At 45.9% G+C, this 22,451-nt stretch overlaps 1 protein-coding gene across 1 annotated transcript in view; it reads left to right on the plus strand.

Annotated features, from left to right (window-relative positions):
• Positions 1-22,451, plus strand: part of PODXL (podocalyxin like) — a 46,206-nt gene that overhangs the window by 17,832 nt on the left and 5,923 nt on the right. The window contains exons 3-6 of the mRNA XM_064487801.1: positions 17,567-18,139; positions 19,061-19,281; positions 19,579-19,650; positions 22,262-22,409. Coding sequence (XP_064343871.1) covers positions 17,567-18,139; positions 19,061-19,281; positions 19,579-19,650; positions 22,262-22,409 — 1,014 coding nt within the window. The remainder of the gene's footprint in view (positions 1-17,566; positions 18,140-19,060; positions 19,282-19,578; positions 19,651-22,261; positions 22,410-22,451) is intronic.

The raw sequence follows: 22,451 nt of genomic DNA on the forward strand, positions 1-22,451 counted from the left end.
TCTTCTCCACCCTCCCCTACATGTCTGGGCCTCACTGGGAAACTGGGGAAGAGCCTTGTGTCCACCGTCCCCAGTGTCAAGCCTGTACAGACGTGAGCATCCCAGAGGGAGAAGCCTGTTTCAGCATGGCTCTTTGGCAAGGGAAGATATGGCAGGGTCATGACTTGTGGCAAGTGGAGGCACCTTTCCCCTGTCCCTTGGAGGGTCGTCCTAGGTGACATTAGCTGAGCACTTTCCACGTGCACTCACTGCTCGCAGTGCTTAAAGGTGTGAGCCAGTTACTGTTATTACCGCCTGTTCACTTGTGAGGGCAGGGGAAACTGAGAAACAGAGCTAAGACACTTGCCCGGCACATAGCCAGTCCTGCGGTGGGACGGAACCTGAACCCTGGTATCTAGGCGGTCAGGCTTCCAAGTGCGTGCTCTTAACCATCACCCTGTCCTGCTTTCTTGGAGAAGGAAGAGGGGAAGAAGGGATCACACTGTGTGACTGGGCAGGGATGTGTGCATGTCGGAGCCGGGGACCCTTGGGCTCTGGGCCACACTCCGGGGTAGGGGACTGGAAGAAGGAGGAACTGATGGAGAAGAAGTGGGATGAGGGTCTCTGGCCACAGTGCCCTCCCCTGCAGGGAAAAGGTACCCAAGTGAAGCCTGCCTTTCTCCATGGCTGGGAGACACCACGCTGGACAGTGGCAGCCCTCTCCTGCCAGGGAAACGGCCAGACAGGGCCCCACCCTGGGAGCAAGGGTCAGGCAGGCCGGCTGAAACAAGCTGATAAGGGCAGAACAATTCCAGATTTGAAGAATGACCGGAACTATCTCCCCCGAGGGGGCAGCTCTGGGCCCCTCCAGAGCGTGATGCTGAGGAGCCAGGCCTGATAACCCCCTGGGGTGCCCTTCTGCTGGCCAGAGGCACCAGGAGGGCAGAGCTGCCAGGGCCCTGGGGAGGCGATAGGGCGGGTGGAGCGTGATCAGCCGTGGCCGCACTTGTCTGCCCGGCCGCTTGGCCTGACGGGGGCGATGGGGGCAGGTTGGGACGCTGCCATCAGGCGGACGTGGAAGGGTCCTCCCTGCTGTTTCTCGTCTCCTTGTTGACCCCCACCCAAGCCCCTCGGCTTAGTCAGCTCGAGCTGTCACAACAGGAAACAGACTGGGTGGTCTGGTCTACACAGCCGACGTTCTCGTCTCACCGCTCCAGAGGCGGGGAGTTCCCAGATCAGGGTGGCAGCATGGTTGGGTTCTGGTGAGGCCTCTCTTCCTGGCCGGTAGACGGCCACCTTCTGGCATGTCCTCATGTGGCAGAAAGAAGCAGCTCTGGTGACTTCCTCTTCTAAGGATATTAATCCCATCATGGGGCATCTAAATCTAGCTAGCCCCCAAGGCCCCACATCCTAAAACCATGGCATGGTGGGGGAGGGCTTCATGAATGGGCGGAGGGGTATAAGCCTTCAGTCCATAACACCCCTTATGCCAAGAAAGTTGACCAGGAGCATCTCTGGGGCCCTCCGCCTAAGCAGGGGTTCATTTGGAGGCATATAGAGAGCAGTCCCAGAGGTCATCATCCCCATTTTTCAGGTGGGGACCACTCCCCCTAAGAAATACGCACAGCAAATCCCTGGAACTGTGATTATCACCTTAGTTGGACAATGAGCCTTTGCAAACATAATTAAGCTAAGGACCTTGAGATGAGGTCATCCTGGATTATCTGGATGGGCCCTAAATTCCATGACGAGTTTCCTCATAAGAGACAGAGAGGAGGAGGCAGCAACGTGACCCAGTGGCAGAGATTGGAGCGAAGCTGCCAGCTAAAGAATGCCAACAGCTGCCAGAAGCTGGAAGCGGCAAGAAGGGTCCCCTTGGAGCCTCCAGACGGTGTAGTCCTGCCCACTCCTTGATTTCAGACTTCTGGCCTCCAGAGCTGTGAGAGAACAGATTTCTGTTGTTTTAAGCCACTCATTTTTGGGTAATTTGTTATGGCAGCCTGAGGAAACTGACATAGGACCCAAGGCCCAGAGAGAGTCTAGGCTTTCCCTGAGCCAAGGGAGGGTGGAGGTGAGGCAAGTACCCTCCCTGCTCCCCTCCCCAGGCGCCCAGCCCGGAGCTCTGACCCCCTCTCCCAGCTGCCGGCCTCTGTCCGCAACTCCTGCTGATGCTGTTCATCCAGCTCAGGCTCCCCCACCCTCCCTGCCCCCTATCAGTGCCTACTTAGGACTTTTTTTGGGGGGGTGTGGGATGAGGACTGGCTTCTTAAAGCTGCAGAGGACGAGCAATTATAAGGGTGCGTATAGAACTAATGAGATGCCCAGAGCAGAACACCAGGGCAGACAGCCTCCAAGGACAGGCCCCGCACTGAGGCAGAGGCGTGGGTCCAGAAGGACCTCTTGGTGGAAGGCAGGGAGTGCTCAGCTAAGCGAGAGGGAGGTTGCGGGATAGAGGGGGTGACCAGACTCTGCCAGACTTGTAAAGACCCACCTGGAATGAGGGGTGCTGACTTAAACCCCAGAAGCGCAGAGGTGGGGACATAACATGGAGAGGGGGGCATCAAGTCTTTCAAAATGAGGGGGAAGTGGAGAGGGAGGGGAGCTGAATGCAGTGTAAAGAAAGGACATCTGATATAGTGGCCCTGGGGAGAAGTCCTGGCCAGGCCAGCAGTGGGCCTGGAGCCCCTCTTAGCTCCTAGGGCGGCCCCAGGTCTCTTACAGACCCAGGAGTTTGGGGTCTGCGTCCTACCAAAGCTCCCCGCGTCCCACCCTATCCCTCTGTGGTCTCCCACTACCACCCAGAAGGCTGGCAATAGATGTGCCAATCTCAGGTGGGCAGCAGGGTTTGGGGGCTGAGAAGGGTGGGCCCTAGAGAGCTGGGAGGGGCTCAGGTTTCCACCAGGCTGACCCCGAGTTAGCGTCACACCACACTAGCAGTGCCAGTCCAGGGCCTGCTCCTCTGAGGGAACGGGCTCAAGGAGCAGAGGTCACATGCTGGGAAAGTGAGTTTCAGGGTCAGTCAGCTCTTAGCTGACTTGGAAAGGGAGACCCAAGGAAAGGCCTCCAAAGTGGCTGGCCCTGTTGTCACCACAAAAGCAGATTTACTGACGCACACGGTGTTGCGCTTGGGGAAGTGCCCGTGCGTCCTCGGGAACCTTAGAAATCACTTAGCCCGTGTCACAGATGTGCTGTCTGAGCCGAGGGAATCAGAGGCGGAACCAGGACTAGAAGGCTCGGTTCTGCCTTCCTCTGTGACGCCAATCCACGAAGGCATCAGCTTATCCTGCCTGGTTTTTGCCTTTGCGCTGTCCAACCCGCACCTTCCCTCCCCCCGAGAGCTTTTTGGTTTTATTTCTCTGGAGATAACTGACTTAGGGGTGGTGAGTGGAGGTAACAGAAGAAGAGGTGGACTCTGGGTGTCCAGGCCTGGATCCTCCCGTCTCTTTGCCTTCCTTCCACACGCCCTCTTCCTGGGGCATTCTTTAGAGTTTCCTTTCTCTCTATTAATAGTCCAGAGTCAAGATGCCTCTCAAGGTCTGAAAACGGCCAGGAACAGGAGGAAGCAGGCCCTCGCTGAAGGCTGAGATCAGTGTTGAGAGCAGTGTTCTCCTCACCCCAGGGGAGAAGACTGAAGTCTGCCTTCTCCTCCCGCACCTGCCCCACCCCCTCCCTGGCCTCCGTTTTTCTTGACTTTTTCCAGCTCTGCGTCATCTAGTTATCCCTGTTTAACACCCTGAACTTGATCACCCCCATGCCGTGCACCACCTTTGCAGTCTAAGCATTTCATTCTTTGATCGTTATTTCTCCACCTTCCAATTCATTTGCTCAGGCACACCTAGACCATAATGCCTGAGCCCAGGGCAGCCAGGCTGATGAGCCCTGACTGCTGCATTGTCTGTCTGCCCCCGTCTGACTCTCTCCATCCTGTATTAATTACTCCCCCACTATAATCCCTACCTTACAGATGTCCTCAAGTCTCTTGCACCCTATCCTGCCATCACACTCATCTAGCAAAACCCATTCCCAGGTGAACTCCGCCTCCGCTTTTTCCTCGCCTACGCACAGGTAGCGGACCACTACTAGGGTAAAATCACACACTGGCCGATTGGATTAATTTTAAACTCATGATTACTGGCCCAGCTTGGCACCAAGTACTGCTTGGTAGTCTCCTTACTTCTCCAGTAGCGTGGTTCTCAAAATGTGGGCCTTAGGCTGGCAGCATCAGAATCATTTGGGAACTTGTTAACAGTGCAGATTCTCATGCTGCATCCCAGACCTGCTGAACCGGTGTTTTAACAAGCCCCCCAGGTGATTCTGACGCTTGCTGGAGTTTGAAAACCACTTTTCTAGTAGGCTCACTTTCCCATTTTCAAGATGTATTCCATACTTTGTCTGTTCACGTAACTCCTCCTCCTCTCTTATGTCATCTAAGTCGATATAGCTGATCTCATCTAGACTTGGCTGAGAAAACTAAAGGTGCCAAATGGAAATGTGTGTTCCCATTAGCAACATTACCAGTGTGCTCATGTCTGTATCTTCTTCCTTCCTTTTTCAAAGTCAGAAGTATCCAACCATCTGATGAAGGCTCGGTCCTCCGCAGGGGTGGGGTGGGCTGGAGGGTTGTGCCCTCTGGATCAACATTTGGGTATCTCCCTCTGCATCTTTTTTTTTTTTCCTTTTGGCTGTTCAATTTACTTATTTATTTATTATTTAACTGTAGTTGATTTACAATGATGTGTTAGTTTTTTTGCTTTTTTTTTTTTTTACAAATCCACATTTTTATTTATTTACTTTTCAATAAGTTTAAATCCTTGAGGGGTACAGCATCATACAGATTCTTGGCTGGAAGGTTGTTTCGGAATTTGGCGGGAACCATGCCACTGTTTCCATGAGCGAGTTACCTTTCCCCAGATTACTCTGGTTTTGTTCAGTTTGCCCCCAGGAGTTACTCTATTTTTCTTTGCTTTGTACACAAGCACATCTCTTGCCTAGATAGAATTGTTTCATGTCGAGCATAAACACTTTCAAATTTTAAGAAGAGCTATGTGTTCCCTCTGGTTCCAGAGATGGCCTTGGACCACAGCCTTCCAGACGTATTTGTTGTTTTAGAAGTCCTGTTTCCAGCAGGCGTCCACAGGCTCCAAGTGGCTCTGTGTTAGTTTCTGGTGTATAACGTAGTGATTCAGTTATACATAGAATTCTTTTTCATGATAGGTTGTTACAAGCTATTGAATATAAGTTCCCTGTGCTATGCAGTACGACCTTGTTGTTTACCTATTTTTTAAAAAAAATTTTTTATTGACGTGTAGTTGATTTTCAGTGTTAGTTTCAGGTGTCCAGCAAAGTGATTCAGTTATACATACATATACACACATATTTTCTTTTCATATTCTTTTCTATTATATGTTATTACAAGAAATTAAATATAGTTCCCTGTGCCATACGTATCTATTTTGTATATAGTAGTTTGTATCCCTCTGCATCTTAAGGAGAGGGAACAAAAGAAGCATTCTTATCAGCTCTCGGATCTCCTACCTTCCAAAAGAAAAGCAAAACTTTCTTGCCTATCCAGCTCCCTCCAGCAACTGCTGTGTTTCTCTGCTCCTTTTCGTAACTAACGTCTGATAAAAGGTTATCTACACACACAAGCTTTTTCCCTACCACTCACTCTTCAGTCAGCTTGTAGACTGGAAGATACGTGCATGTTTTATTTTTACCTGGTGACACCATACTCTTTTCTAACTTGTTTGTACCAATTGACGCGACTCCCTATTTTTGCTACGCCTTCTTATTATCTGACTTAAAAAATCTCGCCAGTCTCGTGGATATGAAATAATTCTTACTTGATTTTGCATTTCCCTAATTACTAACATTTTCAGAGGGCTATTTGTGCTACTTTTTCTGTGAAATACCTGTTTATTCTTTTGTCTTCTTTTCTATTGGGTTATTATTTTCTTACATATAGAAGTTTTTTAAAAGTATGTTTTGGGTACTAATCTTTTATGACTACATAATGTTGCAATTGTCTTCTCTCAATTCTTTTTTGTTTCCCTTTTGGTTTCTTTTTTTTTTTTTCAAGTCTTTTATTTAAAAATAATTTTAGATTCACAGAAAAGTTGCAAAGATGATGAAGAGTTCCATATACCTTTCCTTCATCTTCTAATATGAACATCTTACATACCCATGTTACATTTATCACAACTAAGAAATTAACACTGGTACAATACTATTACCTAAACTACAGACTTCATTCATATTTTACCAGTATTTCTACTAGTGGTCTTTTTTTGTTCCAGAATACCACATTGCACTTAATCATTATATCTGTCTCATCTCTCCCAAATTATGGCAGTATCTCAGTTTTTTGGTTTGCTTGTTTGTTTGGTTGGTTCATAAGCTTGATGGTTTTTTAAGAGCACTAGCTGAGTATTTTGTAGAATGCCCTTCAGTTTGGGTGTGTCTGATGATTTTCATGGTTAGACGGGAGTTATGTATTTTTAGAAAGAAGATGACAGAGGCGAAGGGCCCTTTTCATCACATCTTATCCGGGGAAGTGATGACTGATCACTGGTCATGACTTACTGTCGTGATGTTAACCTTGATTATTTGGTTAAGATGATGTGTCTTCTAGGTTTCTCCGTTGTAACGTTACTCTTTGTCCCTTTCCATCCTAAGAGTCACTGAGACCAGCCCTGGTCAGAGAGGGGTGGGGAGAATACCTCCTTCTTGGAGGTGGGAAGGGTATCTATGATTTCTTGAAATTTTTCTGTAAGGGTGATTTGTTCCTCTCCTCCATTTATTTATTAATCATTTGCCAGCATGGACTCATGGAGATTTATTTTATTCTTTGGTTTCCAATCCAATATTTCTAATTTTGTTGCTCAGATTGTACCAGGTTTGGCCTTTCAGGCTGGTTCCCACATCTTTTGGACATGCCCACTTTCTGTTTGTTTTCCTTTTTGTTTTTCTGAGCACTTCCTTACTTTCGGACATTGTAAGGTTTTCCAGGCTCATTTGGCATTTTCCCTGTGTCGGCCCTGGCATCATCTCTCCCAGGAGCTTGGGTTCGTTTTATTGGAGAATGGCTGGGTGTACTTGATGCTACTGGCCTGTGGCTGTTTCCAGACCCTCCAGCGGACAGAGCTAGGAAGTACATGTTTGCATACTAGCCCGCGCATGCTCACGAATCTGTATATTTCTTTATCTCAGTCTACAAATATAAAACATGAATTCATACTGGCATCTCTTGCTAATTAAGCATCACAGGGTTCATTTAGCCTCCTCCCCACCCACCTTGCTTATTTGTAACAAGATTCTTTCTCCAACAGTGAGAACTCTGGCTCGTGTTATTTATAATTTATTTACTTATTTGACCAACCCTAAAACACAAGTAAAGTAGGTTTAAAATTGATAACCCATACCCTCGTGAGAAACAGTTGTACCATTTAGAGCACGCTGTTTATTACATATAGTTCTTTGTCATTGCCCGTGCAGTATGCAGTCAAAAAACTATTTTCTAGTTACTTTGGTGAACTTGTTTCCCTCATCCCTCCAGTGAAGTTATGTTATACATTTGTAACATAGTTGAATTTATTTTCATAGTCCTCATTATATCCTGGGATTTTCTGAACATTTCAGTTAATTTTTTTTTTATTCCTTCTGAATTTGCACAAATTAAAGTTAATTCTTTAGGGGGTACTACGGGTTTCAACAAATCACCCCAGCACCATATGTGACAGTTCCATTGTCTTAAAAGTCACTTCTTCCCTGCTCCCTCAACTCCTGGTAACCACTGATTGGTTTTCTATCCCTATAGTTTTGCCTTTTCCATAAAATCATATAAATGAAATCAAAAACTGTAGGTAGCCTTTTGCCTTTGGTCACTTACAGTGTCTTTAAGATTCATCCATATTATGTGAACAGTGTCTTTAAGATTCATCCATATTATGTGAATCAATTCCTTTTTATTGCTAACTACTCATTTTTTGGATGTATCACTTTGTTTATCCATCTACTTGTTGAAGGTTATCTTGTTTGTTTCCAGTTTTGGGCAATTATGAATAAAGCTGTTACAGACATTTGCATCTAGATTTTTGTGTGACCACAAGGTTTCAGTTCTTTTGGGTAAACACACAAGAATGGAATTGCTGGGTCACATGGTAGCTGTTTGCTTAACTTTAAAAGGAACTGCTAAACTATTTTCTGAAGTGGCTATACTGTTTTACATTCCAGCTAGCAATGTGTGAGTCTCTGTTTAGCATTTGCTGGGGTCAGTTTGTTTTTGGCCATTCTAATAAGTGCATTGCATTGTAGCTTTAATTTGCATTTACCTAATGACTAAAGATGTTGACATCATTTCATATGCTTTTTAGCCATTTGGCAATTTTTCCCTGTAGATATCTTGCCCATTTTAACAAACTGGGTTATCTTTTTGTTACTGAGTTTTAAGAAATGTTTTTTCTCTCCATTGTTAAACTGGCTAGAACTTCTAGTACAGTGTGCAGTAGAAGTGGTAAGAGAGGACATCCTTGTTGTGTTCTCAAATTTAAGGGCAAAGCATTCAATCTCTGTTAAGTATGATGTTAGCTGTAGGTTTATTTGGAGATACCAGTTATTAGGTTAGGAAAGTACTCTTGCATTCTTAGTTTGCTGAGAACTTTTTTTTTTATCATGAATGAATGATGAATTTTGTCAAATGATTTTTATGCATATATTGAGATGATCATATGGTTTTTCTTATTTCATGGTTATTAAGATGAATTGCATCGATTGATCTTCAGATACTGAACTAGCCATGAGACAAACCTCACTTGATCACAATGTATTCTTCTAAAATATTTTACATATATATATATATATATATATATATATTTGATTAGTCATTAGGGAAATACAAATTAAAAGCACAATGAGATACTTCATACTTACTAAATGACTATGATGACAAAGACCATTACAATTGTTGGGGAGGATGTGGAGAAACTGGAACCCTCATACATTGCTGGTAGGTGTGTAATAATGGTGCAGCCACTTTGGAAAACAGTTCGACGGTTCCTAAAAATGCTACAGTTACCACGTGACCCAGAAATTCCCCTCCCAGGTATAACCCAAGACAGAAACCTGTGCAGAAACTTATACACAAATATTCATAACACTGTTTATAGTAGCCAAAAAGTGGAAACAACCCAAATGTTCAACTGATGAATGGTTAAACCAAATGTGGTCTATCCCTACAATGGACTAACATTCAGCAGTAAAAAGAAATAAAGAACTGACCCATGCTACAACGTGAGTGAACCGTAAAAACGTTATACTGAGTGAGAGAAGCCAGTCATGAAAAACACACTGTGTGATGCCATTTATGTGAAATGTTCAGAAGAGGCAAACTCCACACAGAGACGGAGAGTAGATGAGTGGTCATGTAAAGCATGGCTTTTCTTCTGCTCTGTCTTCAGTGTGAGGGTTTGTGCTAATCTAGTCAGGAGTTGGGCTGGGTTTCAACCTTGATGTACCCGAAGGCTGCACATTCCTCAGGTGACTGCTCTGCTTATCTCTCTGCTTGCCTGTGGGTCTTCCCTTTTTGCTGCTCCCAGTGAGTCTGTTTTTGGCAGCTCCCTGCAGCTATAATCCACTTATTTTTACCTCACACTTGCTAGCATTTTGAGTTAGTGGCAGAGTAAAAGGACATTCCCTGATGTTTTCCCAGGCACTGGGACCTGGGGCTTGCGGGTGTGGCCTTCACCAGTGTTCCTGTCTCTTTCCTACAAGTTACACTGGCCTTAGCACGCATTCCTGCCCTCTCCCAGGGGTAAAGAGCTTTTTTATTTTCTTGTTCCCTTTCCCAGCCGCAGTGGATTTCCACCACTTCCTTCAGGCTGTCCTTTTTTTACCTTTCTCCTGCAGTTGAATGCTTTTGTTTCCTAGCAGAAGTAGGGAGATGAATCTGGGCAGTGTTTCACTGATTGGCCATTTTCCTCCCCACTGTGGTGCGTTTCCCCAGCGCCCTCTGCCTATACGTTTTGCTGAGTTCTTCTGAAAAGTAAGGCTTTTTTTCCCACAAGGGATATGGGAGTATCTAGCGTTTCAGCAGTCAGTATTGTTTCTTCCCTCAGCCAGCCCCGCAGGGCAACTTTCTCAAGGTTCTCCCTGGGCATCCTTTTCCCTGGGCATCCTTTTCCCCGGGCATCCTTTTCCCCGGGCATCCTTCCGCATCCTTCATAGCCACTGGTGGGGTTCTTGGTGGGGAGCAGGGGAGGCAGGGGGAGCCTACACGAAGGTGTGAACCTTTCAATGTCTGCAGCTCTCAGGTCTTCACACTTTCACACCAGCGCATGCTCAGCCTTTAGCAATTTATTAAACATTTTTACTCACAGACATAGAAAACAAACTTGTAATTACCAAGGGAGGAAGAGGGTGGGAAGGAATAAATTGGGAGTTTGAGATTTGCAGATACTAACTACTATATATAAAATAGATAAACAGCAAGTTTATGCTGTATAACACAGGAAACTACATTCAATATCTTGTGTTAACCTGTAATGAAAAAGAATATGAAAATGAATATATGCATGAATATGTATGACTAAAAATTATGCTGTACACCAGAAATTGACACAACATTGTAAACTGACTGTACTTCAATTTTTTTTTTTTGCTTTTGCTTTAATCTTCTTACTAAACTCAGCCCCACATGTCAAATGCTTGAGTCCAGGTTCTCCCAGGGGTTGCCTGTCTCCACTTTTCAGGCTAGTTGTTTGCCCATGACCTCACTTCTTCAATGGGTTCAAGAAAAGTCATTAATTTTCCCTGTTTCTCCAGCTTTTTTCTTGTTTAAGGGGAGGAGCAAAGTTCTTTCCAACTCTTTATTCTCATTGGCTTAAATGAAGTCCTATGGTTTCTTTTGATAAACAGATTATTCATTTTTGTGTGTATTCGGGAAGGGGGTGTAATTAGGTTTATTTATTTTTAGAGGAGGTACTGGGGATTGAACCCAGGACCTCATACATGCTAAGCATGCGCTCTACAACTTGAACTTTACCCTCCCCCAGGTTCTTCATTTTGATGAAGCCAAATCTATCCATCTTTTTTCTTTGGTTTGTACTTTTCATGTTTTGTTGATTGACAATTGCATGTGCACTAATTCTTTTTACAGACACATGTTATGGCAGAACAGACTATGCCATAGAAAAGTTCACGAAGAGCTAGAATTATTTGATCCTTGAATCCACATTTGGAGTTTCTTTATGAGAAAAATAGTAACTTACCAATTCAGTTTCTTTATGAATATGGGACAAATTATCATTTCTATTTCTTCTTGAGTCACTCTGGTAAGTTGTATTTTCTTAGGAATCTTGTCTCTCATCTACTTCAAATTTATTAGCATTTGCTCATAATGGCGTATACTATAAATATTTGTTATTGTTTTTATATCTCATATGTTACATTTAGGCTTTCTGGGTAATTTTTCCCTTTGGTCAACCTCAAGCCTGTACTATTTTATTAGCCTTTCAAAAAAATCCAATTTTTGACTTTGTTGATATTTGCTGTTGTCCTTTGGTTTCTCTTTCCTTGATTTCTGCTTTTATCTTATCTCATTTTTCCTATTTTTCTTTGGGTTTATTTTGCAGCTTTCCATGATTAAGTTGAAGAGTATATACAGGACCAGATCTGAGCAGGCCCTAAAGAAAGATGCATGTAAATTGCAGTGTGGCTCGCACCCCAGCACTCCTGTTCCCGCCACACCATCATCTTTCCCCCAACTCACACCTAAGGGCTCAAAGAGAGTTTTCTGTGATCAAGTGTCTGAGGAATGAAGAAGCTAAGTTATGTTTATGTGTATAACGTGCTAGAGCCAGGCCAGAGTGGACTGCGTGGGGCAATGGCCCTTTTTAGAGGAGACCCTGAAGGATGGTGTAGAAAGAAATTTCTTCCAATGGGTACAACTTTGAAGAGTACATTTCATGGTTGTTTGTTTGTTTGCTTTTTGTTTTTGGTGGGGGGAGTGGGGAAGATGAGCTACACTGAGGTGAGGGTCTGACCAGATTCTTAGGCAGCAACTAATGATTTTAGGTAGATGGTTAGGAACTTAGAAGGAACAAGAGTGGAGGATCAGTGCAAGGAATTTTATGCAAGAGGCATGTGTTTGGACTTCTTGTGATAGATCTGGAGTGTCAGAATTTTTGTCTCTCTCATTAGTCAGATGGACAAGGTGACCTTTCGTGCCTGTCAGTTAGTTTCTGTCTCCATCCATCTAGTGATTGCTCTGTGGGCTCCTGAGCAAGTGGCCACGATGTAGGTAGGCAACAAAACAGATGCACTCTGGGTCTGAATGTGTTTTCTCCACTTCCGTAATCTGTCAGCAGCATTGTCCCTGGACTTACAGAATGCATTATGTATCATCATGATATTTCAGAGAGCACAGGGCTTCACCAAGGAACTCATTCTAAGGCAAAATAAGTCGAGCATTAACCTTCTGAGATTTACTCCTGTTACTGTGATTCCTACATGCTGCTACATAATGAAGCAGAGAGGGAAATGGATGGAACCTGGGGATTCCCTGGGGTGCCTCCTAGTCCTCTTGTGTCTAGTCATAAAAGTAACTGGACAGACTTCTTACTGACAGCATCCCTAAAGACTCAGATCTTTCAGAAATGAAATCCGGTATCCAGTACTAATGGGGTCAGTGCTGCAATCTGAAGCAGCCTCTGCTCAGCAGTGGTGGGAGGGATGCTCAGCAGAGGAATTCAGGAAAAGAGTTCTGGGCACGGTTTCTGACTTACGCGTGATTCTCTAGCCATCTCAAGTGATTTTTATTAGCTAACTAATTATCTTTTTAATAAATTCACTTTGTGTTTAAAGCAGACAGGATTGATTTTAGTAGTTGAAATGAAGGATCCTGATTTTCATAGCGAAATAAGTGAAGGGGGAGGAACAGATTATGAGGTGAGTGTGTCCTCCTCAAAATATATGTTCAAGTCCTGTTCTCCAATACCTGGTACTTGTGAATGTGACCTTATTTGGAAATAGGTCTTTGCAGATGTGGTCAAGTTACGAAGAGATCATACTGGATTAGGATGGGCCCTAAATGCAAGGGATGGTGTTCCTGTAAGAGGAGAGACACAGAGGCCCAGGGAGGAAGGCCATGTGATGATGGAGCCAGAGATCGGCATGATCATCACTAAAAGCCAAGGAACCCTGAAGATTGCTAGGAAGAAGCAAGTAAAGATTCTCCCCTAGTGCCTTCAGGAGGAGTATGGCTCTGCTGGTTTTAGATTTCTAGCCTCCAGAACCATGAGGGAATACATTGTTCTAAGCCACTCCGTTTTTTAAGCCACTCAGTTTGTGGTCATTTGTCACAGCCGCCTTGGGAAAGTACTCACACTTCATTCAGGGTGCCCTGAGTCTGTGAAAAGATTCAGTTCTGGGAACTGGATGTGTTCTCCACTGTGGTGACTCAACACAGGTCTCAGTTTGCTGGGCCTGGAGGTAGGACTTTAGTGGGCTGCCCATCCATTTTGATCCTAAAAAGCCACAAGATTTTTAGCCGCTGTCCAGAATCCCCTTCATTAGACTATTCAGATGACCCAGCTGGTCCTGCCGCCCATTACCATGTCGCTCCCCCCTTTTACCTCGGAGATGAAATTCTGTTCGTGCCTCTCCTTCCCAGAGAACCTGGTCCCCATCCCCAGTGAAAGCAGCAGCATCTCCTCCTAGCACACCTGGGTGATGGAGAGCAACCAGAACAGTCTCTCAGAACCTGCTACTAGTCCCCTCAACAAGGTCCCAGATTCAATCGAACTCCGCAACACCATCAAGGATCAGATGCACTTGTATTTTATGAACCGCTAAGGGGAAAAGAACACTGTCAAAGTATGACCTACAGTGATTTATAGTACATCCTCATCTCAGAGACATGAAAAGATGTGCATCTTAGAACTCACAAAATGTATTTCTCCGAGCCTTGGTGAAGGGCGTGTCATTTGTGCTCTCTTAAGGACCAAAGTGAGAGTGTGAGTGAGCAGATCACACGGGATAAACCACTCTAACACGTAACACGTCCGTCTCCCTAAGATTTTAGATTTCTTCCTGTTCATTATTCCACGGAATTTCTGGTACCTTTACTTAATATGTGGAGTACGACTGAGTCCGGGTTTCAGTCAGCCACCTAAGAAAACAACTAGAATGGCTAGCTGCTTGAGTGAGCATATTGATCCAGAATCCCTGGCAGGCCTACCCATATGGATAAATTCAGCTTGATACCAAATTGTGAGTATATCCCTTTGGAGTAGCGCCCCCATGTTGTGTAACCAGACATGTTTGCTGGAGCCTTTGCAGGCATTTTTTAGTGGGTAAGTCTTTGTCTGGGTCAGACTCTGTATTTGTCTTTCTTGGCCTGTCTCGGACTGTCACTACAGGTTTGGAAAAAAATGAACAGTGGTGGAGATGCTGAGGGGATATGGCTCTCTGTGCCAGGGAGCTCAAGGCAGGTTACAGAGGGTTTTCAGGCTGGGTAGGAACGGCATCTCCAGACAGGAGAAGAGTGGTAGAGTCTTCTGACAAGTGAGTTACACTGCAGATTGAGATTCATGGATGCTCCGATTGATTCATCTGCATCCTGTCACCATTCCACTTCTCAAGGTCCAATTTTTACATAAAAGACCTGCTTCAAAGTATGAATTAAAGTAACCCGGTAATTTGGCAACTCATGGGATCAAACCTGTGAGTTTGTCTTGTGGTCTCAGCTTTTCCGCTGCAAGCAGTTAAGAGATTCCTTTACTGGAACCACAGAAAAATCTCTGATTTTCAGTCTGTGCTTTGATAGGAGGATTTAGGAGTTAGAATTTGTCCTTCCCTTTCTTTAAGCCAGTAATTTTCAATGGTGGTGATTTTGTCTCCCCCAGAGGACATTTGGCAATATCTGAGACATTCTTGGTTGTCACAGCTGGGGAGGGACATGTGTCATACTTGCACCTGGGGATAGAGACCAGGGATGCTGTTAAACAGCATGTGATGCGTAAGACAATCTCTCGTAACACAGAAGAATCCAGCCCCAGATGTCAACCATTTGGGGGTTGAGAAACCCTGTTTTAAACTATTCATCAGAGTAAGAGGTAACCACTGCGCTCCATATCCCTTAATTTTTCAAAAATGCTGATATTCCTCTCTGCAAACTGTTTTTTTTTTTTTTTTTGCCAGAATGATACTATGACATGATCAATTATAAGAAGTAGTTTTTTTTTTTTTATTGTTTCATGAACTACTAAGAAGGAAAAACCAGGGACAAAACATAACACTACATTGATTTTTTTTTTTAACATGCCATTTTTTTTTAATGTGTGCCCTGCATGTCCTCCTGTGGCGACTCAACCCTGCCAGAGCCACTTTATGGGCACTTCGTTCTAGGTAATAGGTGACAATGTGACTGCTTCCCCATAAGATGCCAGGGTAGTAAAGTCACGTCCCTTCATACTTGCAGAATTCCGATTGCCTTTAACCCCAGGAGGAAGGCCCAATAACTAATCCTTGAATTTCTGTTGCCTGCAACCACTCCTGATACAAGTTTCTGATTCTCAGTAGCAAAGTGTGTGTGTGTGCGTGCACGCTCACACATGTGAAAGATACTGGATATTGTCTAGCTTCTGGAGGAGCTGGGATTGCTGGAGACCACATTTAGGGCTACCTTTGGCATCATCCAGGTCAGGCTTATAGAATTTGTCTGAAGAGACCAGCACTGCTCACCAAGGCCAGCCACTGGGTGCCATGGCTTTGGCTGTGGACACTCGCTGTAGCATCACCTTCCCCCCGGCTCACCCTGGAGCGCGTGATCCCCCCGCGGCTGCCATCAGAGTCCTTGGAGTCTGCTGCCTCTTCACTCGCTGGCTGCTGATTCCTGGCACCTGAGTGCACGCTTGTGCTCTGGCCCCAGGGGAGGCTGGAAAAGCAAATATCTGGCATTTTCAGCATCTGTAATACGAGGCAAACCGTGCTTGCATCTGTCTTGCTGTGCGGGGAATTCCCCCAGCATAGGCAGATGTCCATCCTGACTGGCCCCGAAGAGTGGCAAGCATCTGCGAGGCCGGCTCCCGGCAGCTCTCCCTTCTGCTCATTCTGAAAACTGGGAATCTCTTCCCCTGTCTGAGTGCTTCAGCAAGTGGTTGATTCTCCAGATACAGTCTCGAATCCATCCTCTTTGGCTCTTGTGTCGATGACTTAATACCACCAACTGTTCATCCGTTTCATCTGGATGACTGTACAGCCTCTTTGCTTCCCGTCTCCACGCTCTTCCGCCTCCTAATCTCTGCTCCGCAAAGCAGCAGGAGGTACGTTTGTCAGTCACCCTATAAACGTCTTTCCTAAAAGGCCTTCAATGGCTTTTGGGGGGGGGGTTAGAACAAAATCCCAAATAGTTATTTTTGGTATAAGGAGGGTGGTCTTATGTCTCGTTTCACCTAGGTACGATTTTTTAAGAGGGCTTCCTTTTATTCTCAAGAATGTGTGGTTTGGACCACACGTTACCGTCAGTTTACCGATAAGGCCCTGCATTTTCTGAGCTCTGCTTCCCGCCCGCCTCCCTCGTGAAACTGCTCTGGTGCTTGTCCTCTCTGAGCTCTTCTCCCTCCCTTGGGGACTTGCGGGTTCTTCCCTTCTGCCTGGTACACTTTTCCTCACACTTAACCACAGCCCTGTTGCATGTAACCACCCCTTCCACGTCTTAATCGGTGTCTCTGAGATACCTTTCCTTACCTCCGCATCTGAACGGCCCCTCCCCCTGCTCTCTGTATCATTTCCTTGTTTATTTCCTCCATGGAGTCACCAGGATTTGACATTTAATTGTCTGTCTGTTGTTTAATCTCTGTCTCAGGCCCTAAGAACGTAAGCTCCCTGAGGGTATGGATTATATGTTTTACTTACCATTGTGTCCCAGGGCCACTTAACAGTGGCCCTCAGTCCATCACTAAAAGGTCTTCCTTCCTGATCCCTTGACAAGGTTAAGCTCCCATGCTAGACACAGTGAAAGCACTCCATGCTTTTCTTCCTTAGCACGTCCCACAATTGTTCTTAAATAGTAATTTGTGTAATTTCCCTTTGTCAGTTTCTCCTTCTAGATATACTTCGAGGAGAACAGAGGCATGTCCCTCTCAGGATGCTTAGAACAGGGCAGTTCAATACATGTTGAGTCTGAGTATTCTGCAAAAGCATGTGTCTGGGAGCTAGGGAGGAGGGGGCAGAGGTGATCTCGTCGGCCTCGCTCTGCGGTGGGTTGTGGAAGCTGCAAGGCGTGTTCCTGGTGGGGCGGGCGGGGAGGGCAGAGAGGCTACTGCAGCATCCCTCATGCAGCCAGACTAGTGGCTTAGTCCTCCTCTTCGGTGGGGTTTCCCTTGACTTCCTCTGCTTCCTTCTCAGCCTCCCTCTTAGAGGCTTCTTGAAGCCCAGAAAGATCTGGGCACATTGAGGACCAAGACCTTCAGCCAAGACAGATGGCAGGGGTGGGAGCCAGGCCTCTGGATCCTAGGGACGAGCTGGAGAAGTGTAGCGAGAACTTTCAGCTAATAACCCTAACTTGATTCAGTGTTATCTTTGTGAACAGCCTTGTCCAGTGATAATGGAGAAGTATCCCAAAGAGATTCAGCATCCAGTGAGGGTCTAACCAAAACCGAAGGAGATAAAGTTTCATCATCCGTCGAAAAACCGCTGTATTTATCAGAGGCCAGTGGAAGCGTACCTGTAACATCCAACACCTCAGTCCAGCAACAGACGACTACAACAGCTAGTGACAAAGCAGACTCAGACAACACTACTAAATCCAAAACAACCACTGTCTCTATGAAGCCTGAAAACATAAGCAGCCAGAATGGAATTTCAATTGACACAACTGGATCTGGAACCCAGAGTAACCACAGTGTGACCACAAGCAGCATGACCACTAAGGAAGGAACTCAGACAGCCTCTGAACCTCAAAATCTAAGTAAACCCTCAGACACCACTACTGCTGTCACTTCCTTGACCACCCCTGCAAGCACTCCCCAGTCTAACATGGTCCCTGTGCCTTCGAAGCCCTCAGGGAACTCCTCCGAGGGACCGAAGGAAATTACTACAGCTGCTAGTTCAGGCCCAGTGGCGGGTCCCACCGTCACAACTCAGGGGATGCTGACCACATCAGGTAAGTAATGCCTTTTTTTTTTTTTCAAGCAGAAAAACTTTCAAATACTTATGTTCTATATGGTTGCTCAGCTAGAAGATGGAGATTCACCCTGTGGGTTAAGTGTCATGAACACACGCCACCTACACTTAGCCTGTTTCCCGTTTCAGCGATGAGCAAAGGCAAGAGGGCTGTGTGTTCTGATGTGAGCTCAGTGTTTTGACTTGTCCAGTTGAACGTTTACTTTTCTTAAGTGCTGGTCTTAATCCTGTAAATTAATTTCAAAAGTCACTGATGGATCGTGTGCCTCAAGATCATGAGCCATGTCAGGTCTGTTGAGTCAGACTTTCTGGCGTGAACCTGAGAATCTGCATTGTGAGGCACTCCACAGGTAGTTTGGGTGCATGCTGGGTCAGCAGACGGCCACACTGGAAGAGCATGGTCGTATCCTGCAGTAAGAGGAAGGGCTCCAAGTTGGATAAACCTGGATTCAGATCCCTGTTCTGTTGCTTGTTAGCACGTGATGTCAGGCAGTTCATCGAGCTCCTCTGAGCCTCAGTTTCCTTGTTTATAAAATAGGGATAATTATGGTACCTTCCTCATAGGGTTGTTGTGAGGATTAAGAAAGAAAGTAACCTTTGAAGCACTTAGGACCCTCACAAGAAGTAAGCGCTCAGTTAATGCCAGCTTCTGCTGCTGACATCATCATTCCTCTTCTTACTTCTCCCTTGCACTGGCTCATCCAGTCTGCGCCTCCTGTGAGATGCTACGGGACTGGCTTCATGTCTGCCTGTTCTTCCTCATAGCCTGCCTCCTTCAGCTGGTGGTCTAGGTAGGGGATAAGACTAAAGAACCTCAGAAAACTAAGAACGAGAGAGACTCTCCTTTTCTGTTAAAGGCACCACTCACCTTTTCTCATAACCTTCATTTTCCCAATTACAGTACCACAGGTTTCCTCACCCGGCACTCAGCACACCTCCAGCAACATGCCAGCTGTCACTGGGAGCTCTGCGGCTCTGCAGCCTACAGGCTCTTCACTGGGACCTGCGACCTCATCACCTGTCGCGGGACCCACAAGCTCCAACGCTCCGTTGATGCCAACTGCCTCACAAGGCTCCAGCACCCCTTCCATTGTCTCAGTAGTTTCAGTACGTGGGGCAAAGGTAAGAGAGCCCAGCCTGGGAGAGAAGGGACTCCGGGAAGAGCATTTATACTCCTCCCTTCCCAGGGTCCCTGGCGGGGCTGTGAGGAGCTATCGTCATTCACCCCTTGTCTCTGGCTTAGACAGTGGGATAGCCAATAACACACCTGGCTCGGAAACTCCAGCTGGCCACGCCCACAGCTTGCCCGGATCTCCCAGGGGAGGCAGGGAGGGAGGGAGGGAGAGAGGGAGGAGTCAAAGACAAGATCTAGTCAGGCTGAGCCTGACCATTAATATTAATCCCAGTGGCTTCTTCCAGATACAGTGCGAGTCTCCTGAAGCGCCAAAAGAGAAGATGCTCATCCTGAACCTCTCGACACCCATTAGCTGTGTGAGTACCGTGCTCATCTGAGCCCCACCCTGATGTACACCCCAAAATGTGCTTTAGCAGCAGGGTCACAGAAGGTAGAAGGGAATGAAGTGTTCTTTCTAGAAAGGAGCAGAGAGATGTGTTCATTTTCCTGCCATTGTTTTTTCCTAGTAGGACGTAGTCCCTTTCCATCTTCATAAGGGACAAAGCAAGGTTCAGACTTCACTAAGGGAAGCCCCGCCCACAGGGCTGCTGCAGGGCCAGAAGTACCAGCTCTCCTGGGCTTCCACGTCACAGTGTCTGAGAGCCTGGAGACCCCAGTCCTGGTTCGTGTTTGCTTCTAGCTCCGGGTGTGCCTTTGTTAAGTCGATCTCTTTGAGCTTCAGGGGCCTCAATTGAAAATGAGAGGCTTAGTCTGCCTAGCTCTCCCTGTTCTAATAGTCTGTGGTTTTATATATTTTTATATTTCCTGGTCCATGTTTTATATGATGGCCTCCCTCTAATCTGGGGGAACCATTGTCAACAGTTTCTTCTTCCAGGCAGGGTGATACGTGTTTGTACTGTTTGGGGGAGATGGTGTCAGCACGTGTGTGAATACATTTGCATAAAAGAAAGAGTAGCAGTGTGTCCACTGCCTTGAGACTGCCAGTCTCCCTAGGATTAAGGGCTTTAGTCCCAGGATGTCTGCTGCAGTGCTTAGTAAATAGCTGAGAGCGGAGTGCTGGTAATGGATGGCTCACTGCTGCCCTCTTCTGGTCAGTGGTTATTTTAGCAAACACCCCTAGAATTAGGACAGGATATGGTTTCTAAAGGATGGTGAACTTGGGTTTATAATTCTTTGAGGCCACGTGTAATTTCTGCAGTTGTTTTGAGTGTCCATCATGCTGGAATTTTCCATGTGAACTATAGAAAAGCATGCATTTAGACTGGGGTTTTAACATATGACCCAGTAATCCTGCTCCTGGGCATATATCCAGAAGGAACCCTACTTCAAAAAGACACCTGCACCCCAGTGTTCATAGCAGCAGTATTTACAATAGTCAAGACATGGAAACAGCCTAAATGTCCATCAACAGATGACTGGATAAAGAAGATGTGGTATATTTATGCAATGGAATACTATTCAGCCATAAAAACCAACAACATAACGCCATTTGCAGTAACATGGATGTTCCTGGAGAAAGTCATTCTAAGTGAAGTAAGCCAGAAAGAGAAAGAAAAATACCATATGAGATTGCTCATATGTGGAATCTAAAAAAAAAAAAAACACAAATACAAAACAGAAACACTCATAGACATAGAATACAAACTTGTGGTTGCCAAGGGGGCGGGGGGTGGGAAGGGACAGACTGGGAGTTCAAAATTTGTAGATACTGACAGACGTGTGTAGACTAGATAAACAAGATTGTACAGGGAAATATATACAAGATCTTGTGGTAGCTCACAGCGAAAAAAAGTGACAGTGAATATATGTATGTTCATGTATAACTGAAATTGTGCTCTGCACTGGAATTTGACACAACATTGTAAAATGACTATAACTCAATTAGAAAATGTTTAAAAATAAAAATAGACTGGGGTGTTAAAAGGGAGCAGTGTTCCCCTAGGGTTGGGCTTATTGGACAAGGCAGGAATCACACTGATGCTTGCCCAGGCTTTCCTCTGGCTCTCTTTTTGGCTGAAACTTGGCAGGGGTGTGTTTGGTCATGAGAAGCTTTTTTTTTTTTTTTTCATTTGTTATAAATGGAAAGAGGAAATCCCTGGCTCTTTACCTGATATCAGGCTGCGAAATTAGTAAGCCTAAGGAAATTCCAGGTAGAAACCCAAGGAATAGTTTGTGGGGCAGGCCATACCAAGAGTTCTTTTCTTCATCCTGGTATCCTTAACTCCAAAACTGGTCAGAGAAACATCAGTTTGGGGTGCCTCTGGATGACGTGGCAGGACTGGGTAAAAGCAGCCTGCACTTTGCTTCCTCACTCTCAGCCTTAAAGCCATGTCAGCCAGGCCATTTCTGTTTAGAAATGTAGAAAGCTTCCTTCTAAGATATTCTCATGTGCATCTTCAAGGTACTCCCAAGTTCCCCTCTTCAGTGATGGCCTCGCTTTTCTCCCTGTCAGCCTGTTTATGGTTTCAGTGTCTTAGCCCAGGGAACGGGCACACCTTTCAACTTTGGGATAGATAAACTTGATCTGAGAGTCAGGGCTACCCACCCCACCCCCATGAGGTTTCTGAACTCAGCACCAAAGGCTGGTGAATGGCAGGTTCAGGTGGGACTGGTGTCTTCCCCACTGGCAGTGCCTCCTCAGGGAGAGGTGGTAACAGGCAATCAGGTCATGATCCTTAAAGAGATTTGAGGGAGAAAGAAGCACTAGGGCGAATGGTATTGTTCAACCACGGACGAGATAAACGGTGGGAGGAGACCTGGGGATGAGATCGGCAAGGGGCAGAGGAGGCAGGGGCTGGCCCAGGAGGACAGCACATCACTCGCCACTCTGGCAGGCCTGGGACTGGCACCAGTTGAGGCTAGAGCAGGGAATATGTTCACATCTGACCTTAGCTTCGAAGGGCAGCCCCACAAGCCTTGGCTAATGTCATGATCCTTGAGAAATCACCTGTGGTCTCCCCACAACAGGAGGCAAGCCCTTTCAATGAGAAATTGGTCACACTTCTGTGCCAAGCGGCAAATGCCACCTTCAGCCTAGTTCAAGATGAGTGCTGTGTTCGGCTGGCACCTGTTATAGACTTCCCAGGAGTGCAAATCAAAGAAGTCACTATTCGCAGTGAGTTGAGGGCAAGGTGGGGATTGAGGCCAATGTGGGGTG

The sequence above is a fragment of the Camelus dromedarius genome, chromosome 7 (genome assembly GCF_036321535.1).
Source record: "Camelus dromedarius isolate mCamDro1 chromosome 7, mCamDro1.pat, whole genome shotgun sequence".
NCBI classification, from domain to species: Eukaryota; Metazoa; Chordata; class Mammalia; order Artiodactyla; family Camelidae; genus Camelus; species Camelus dromedarius.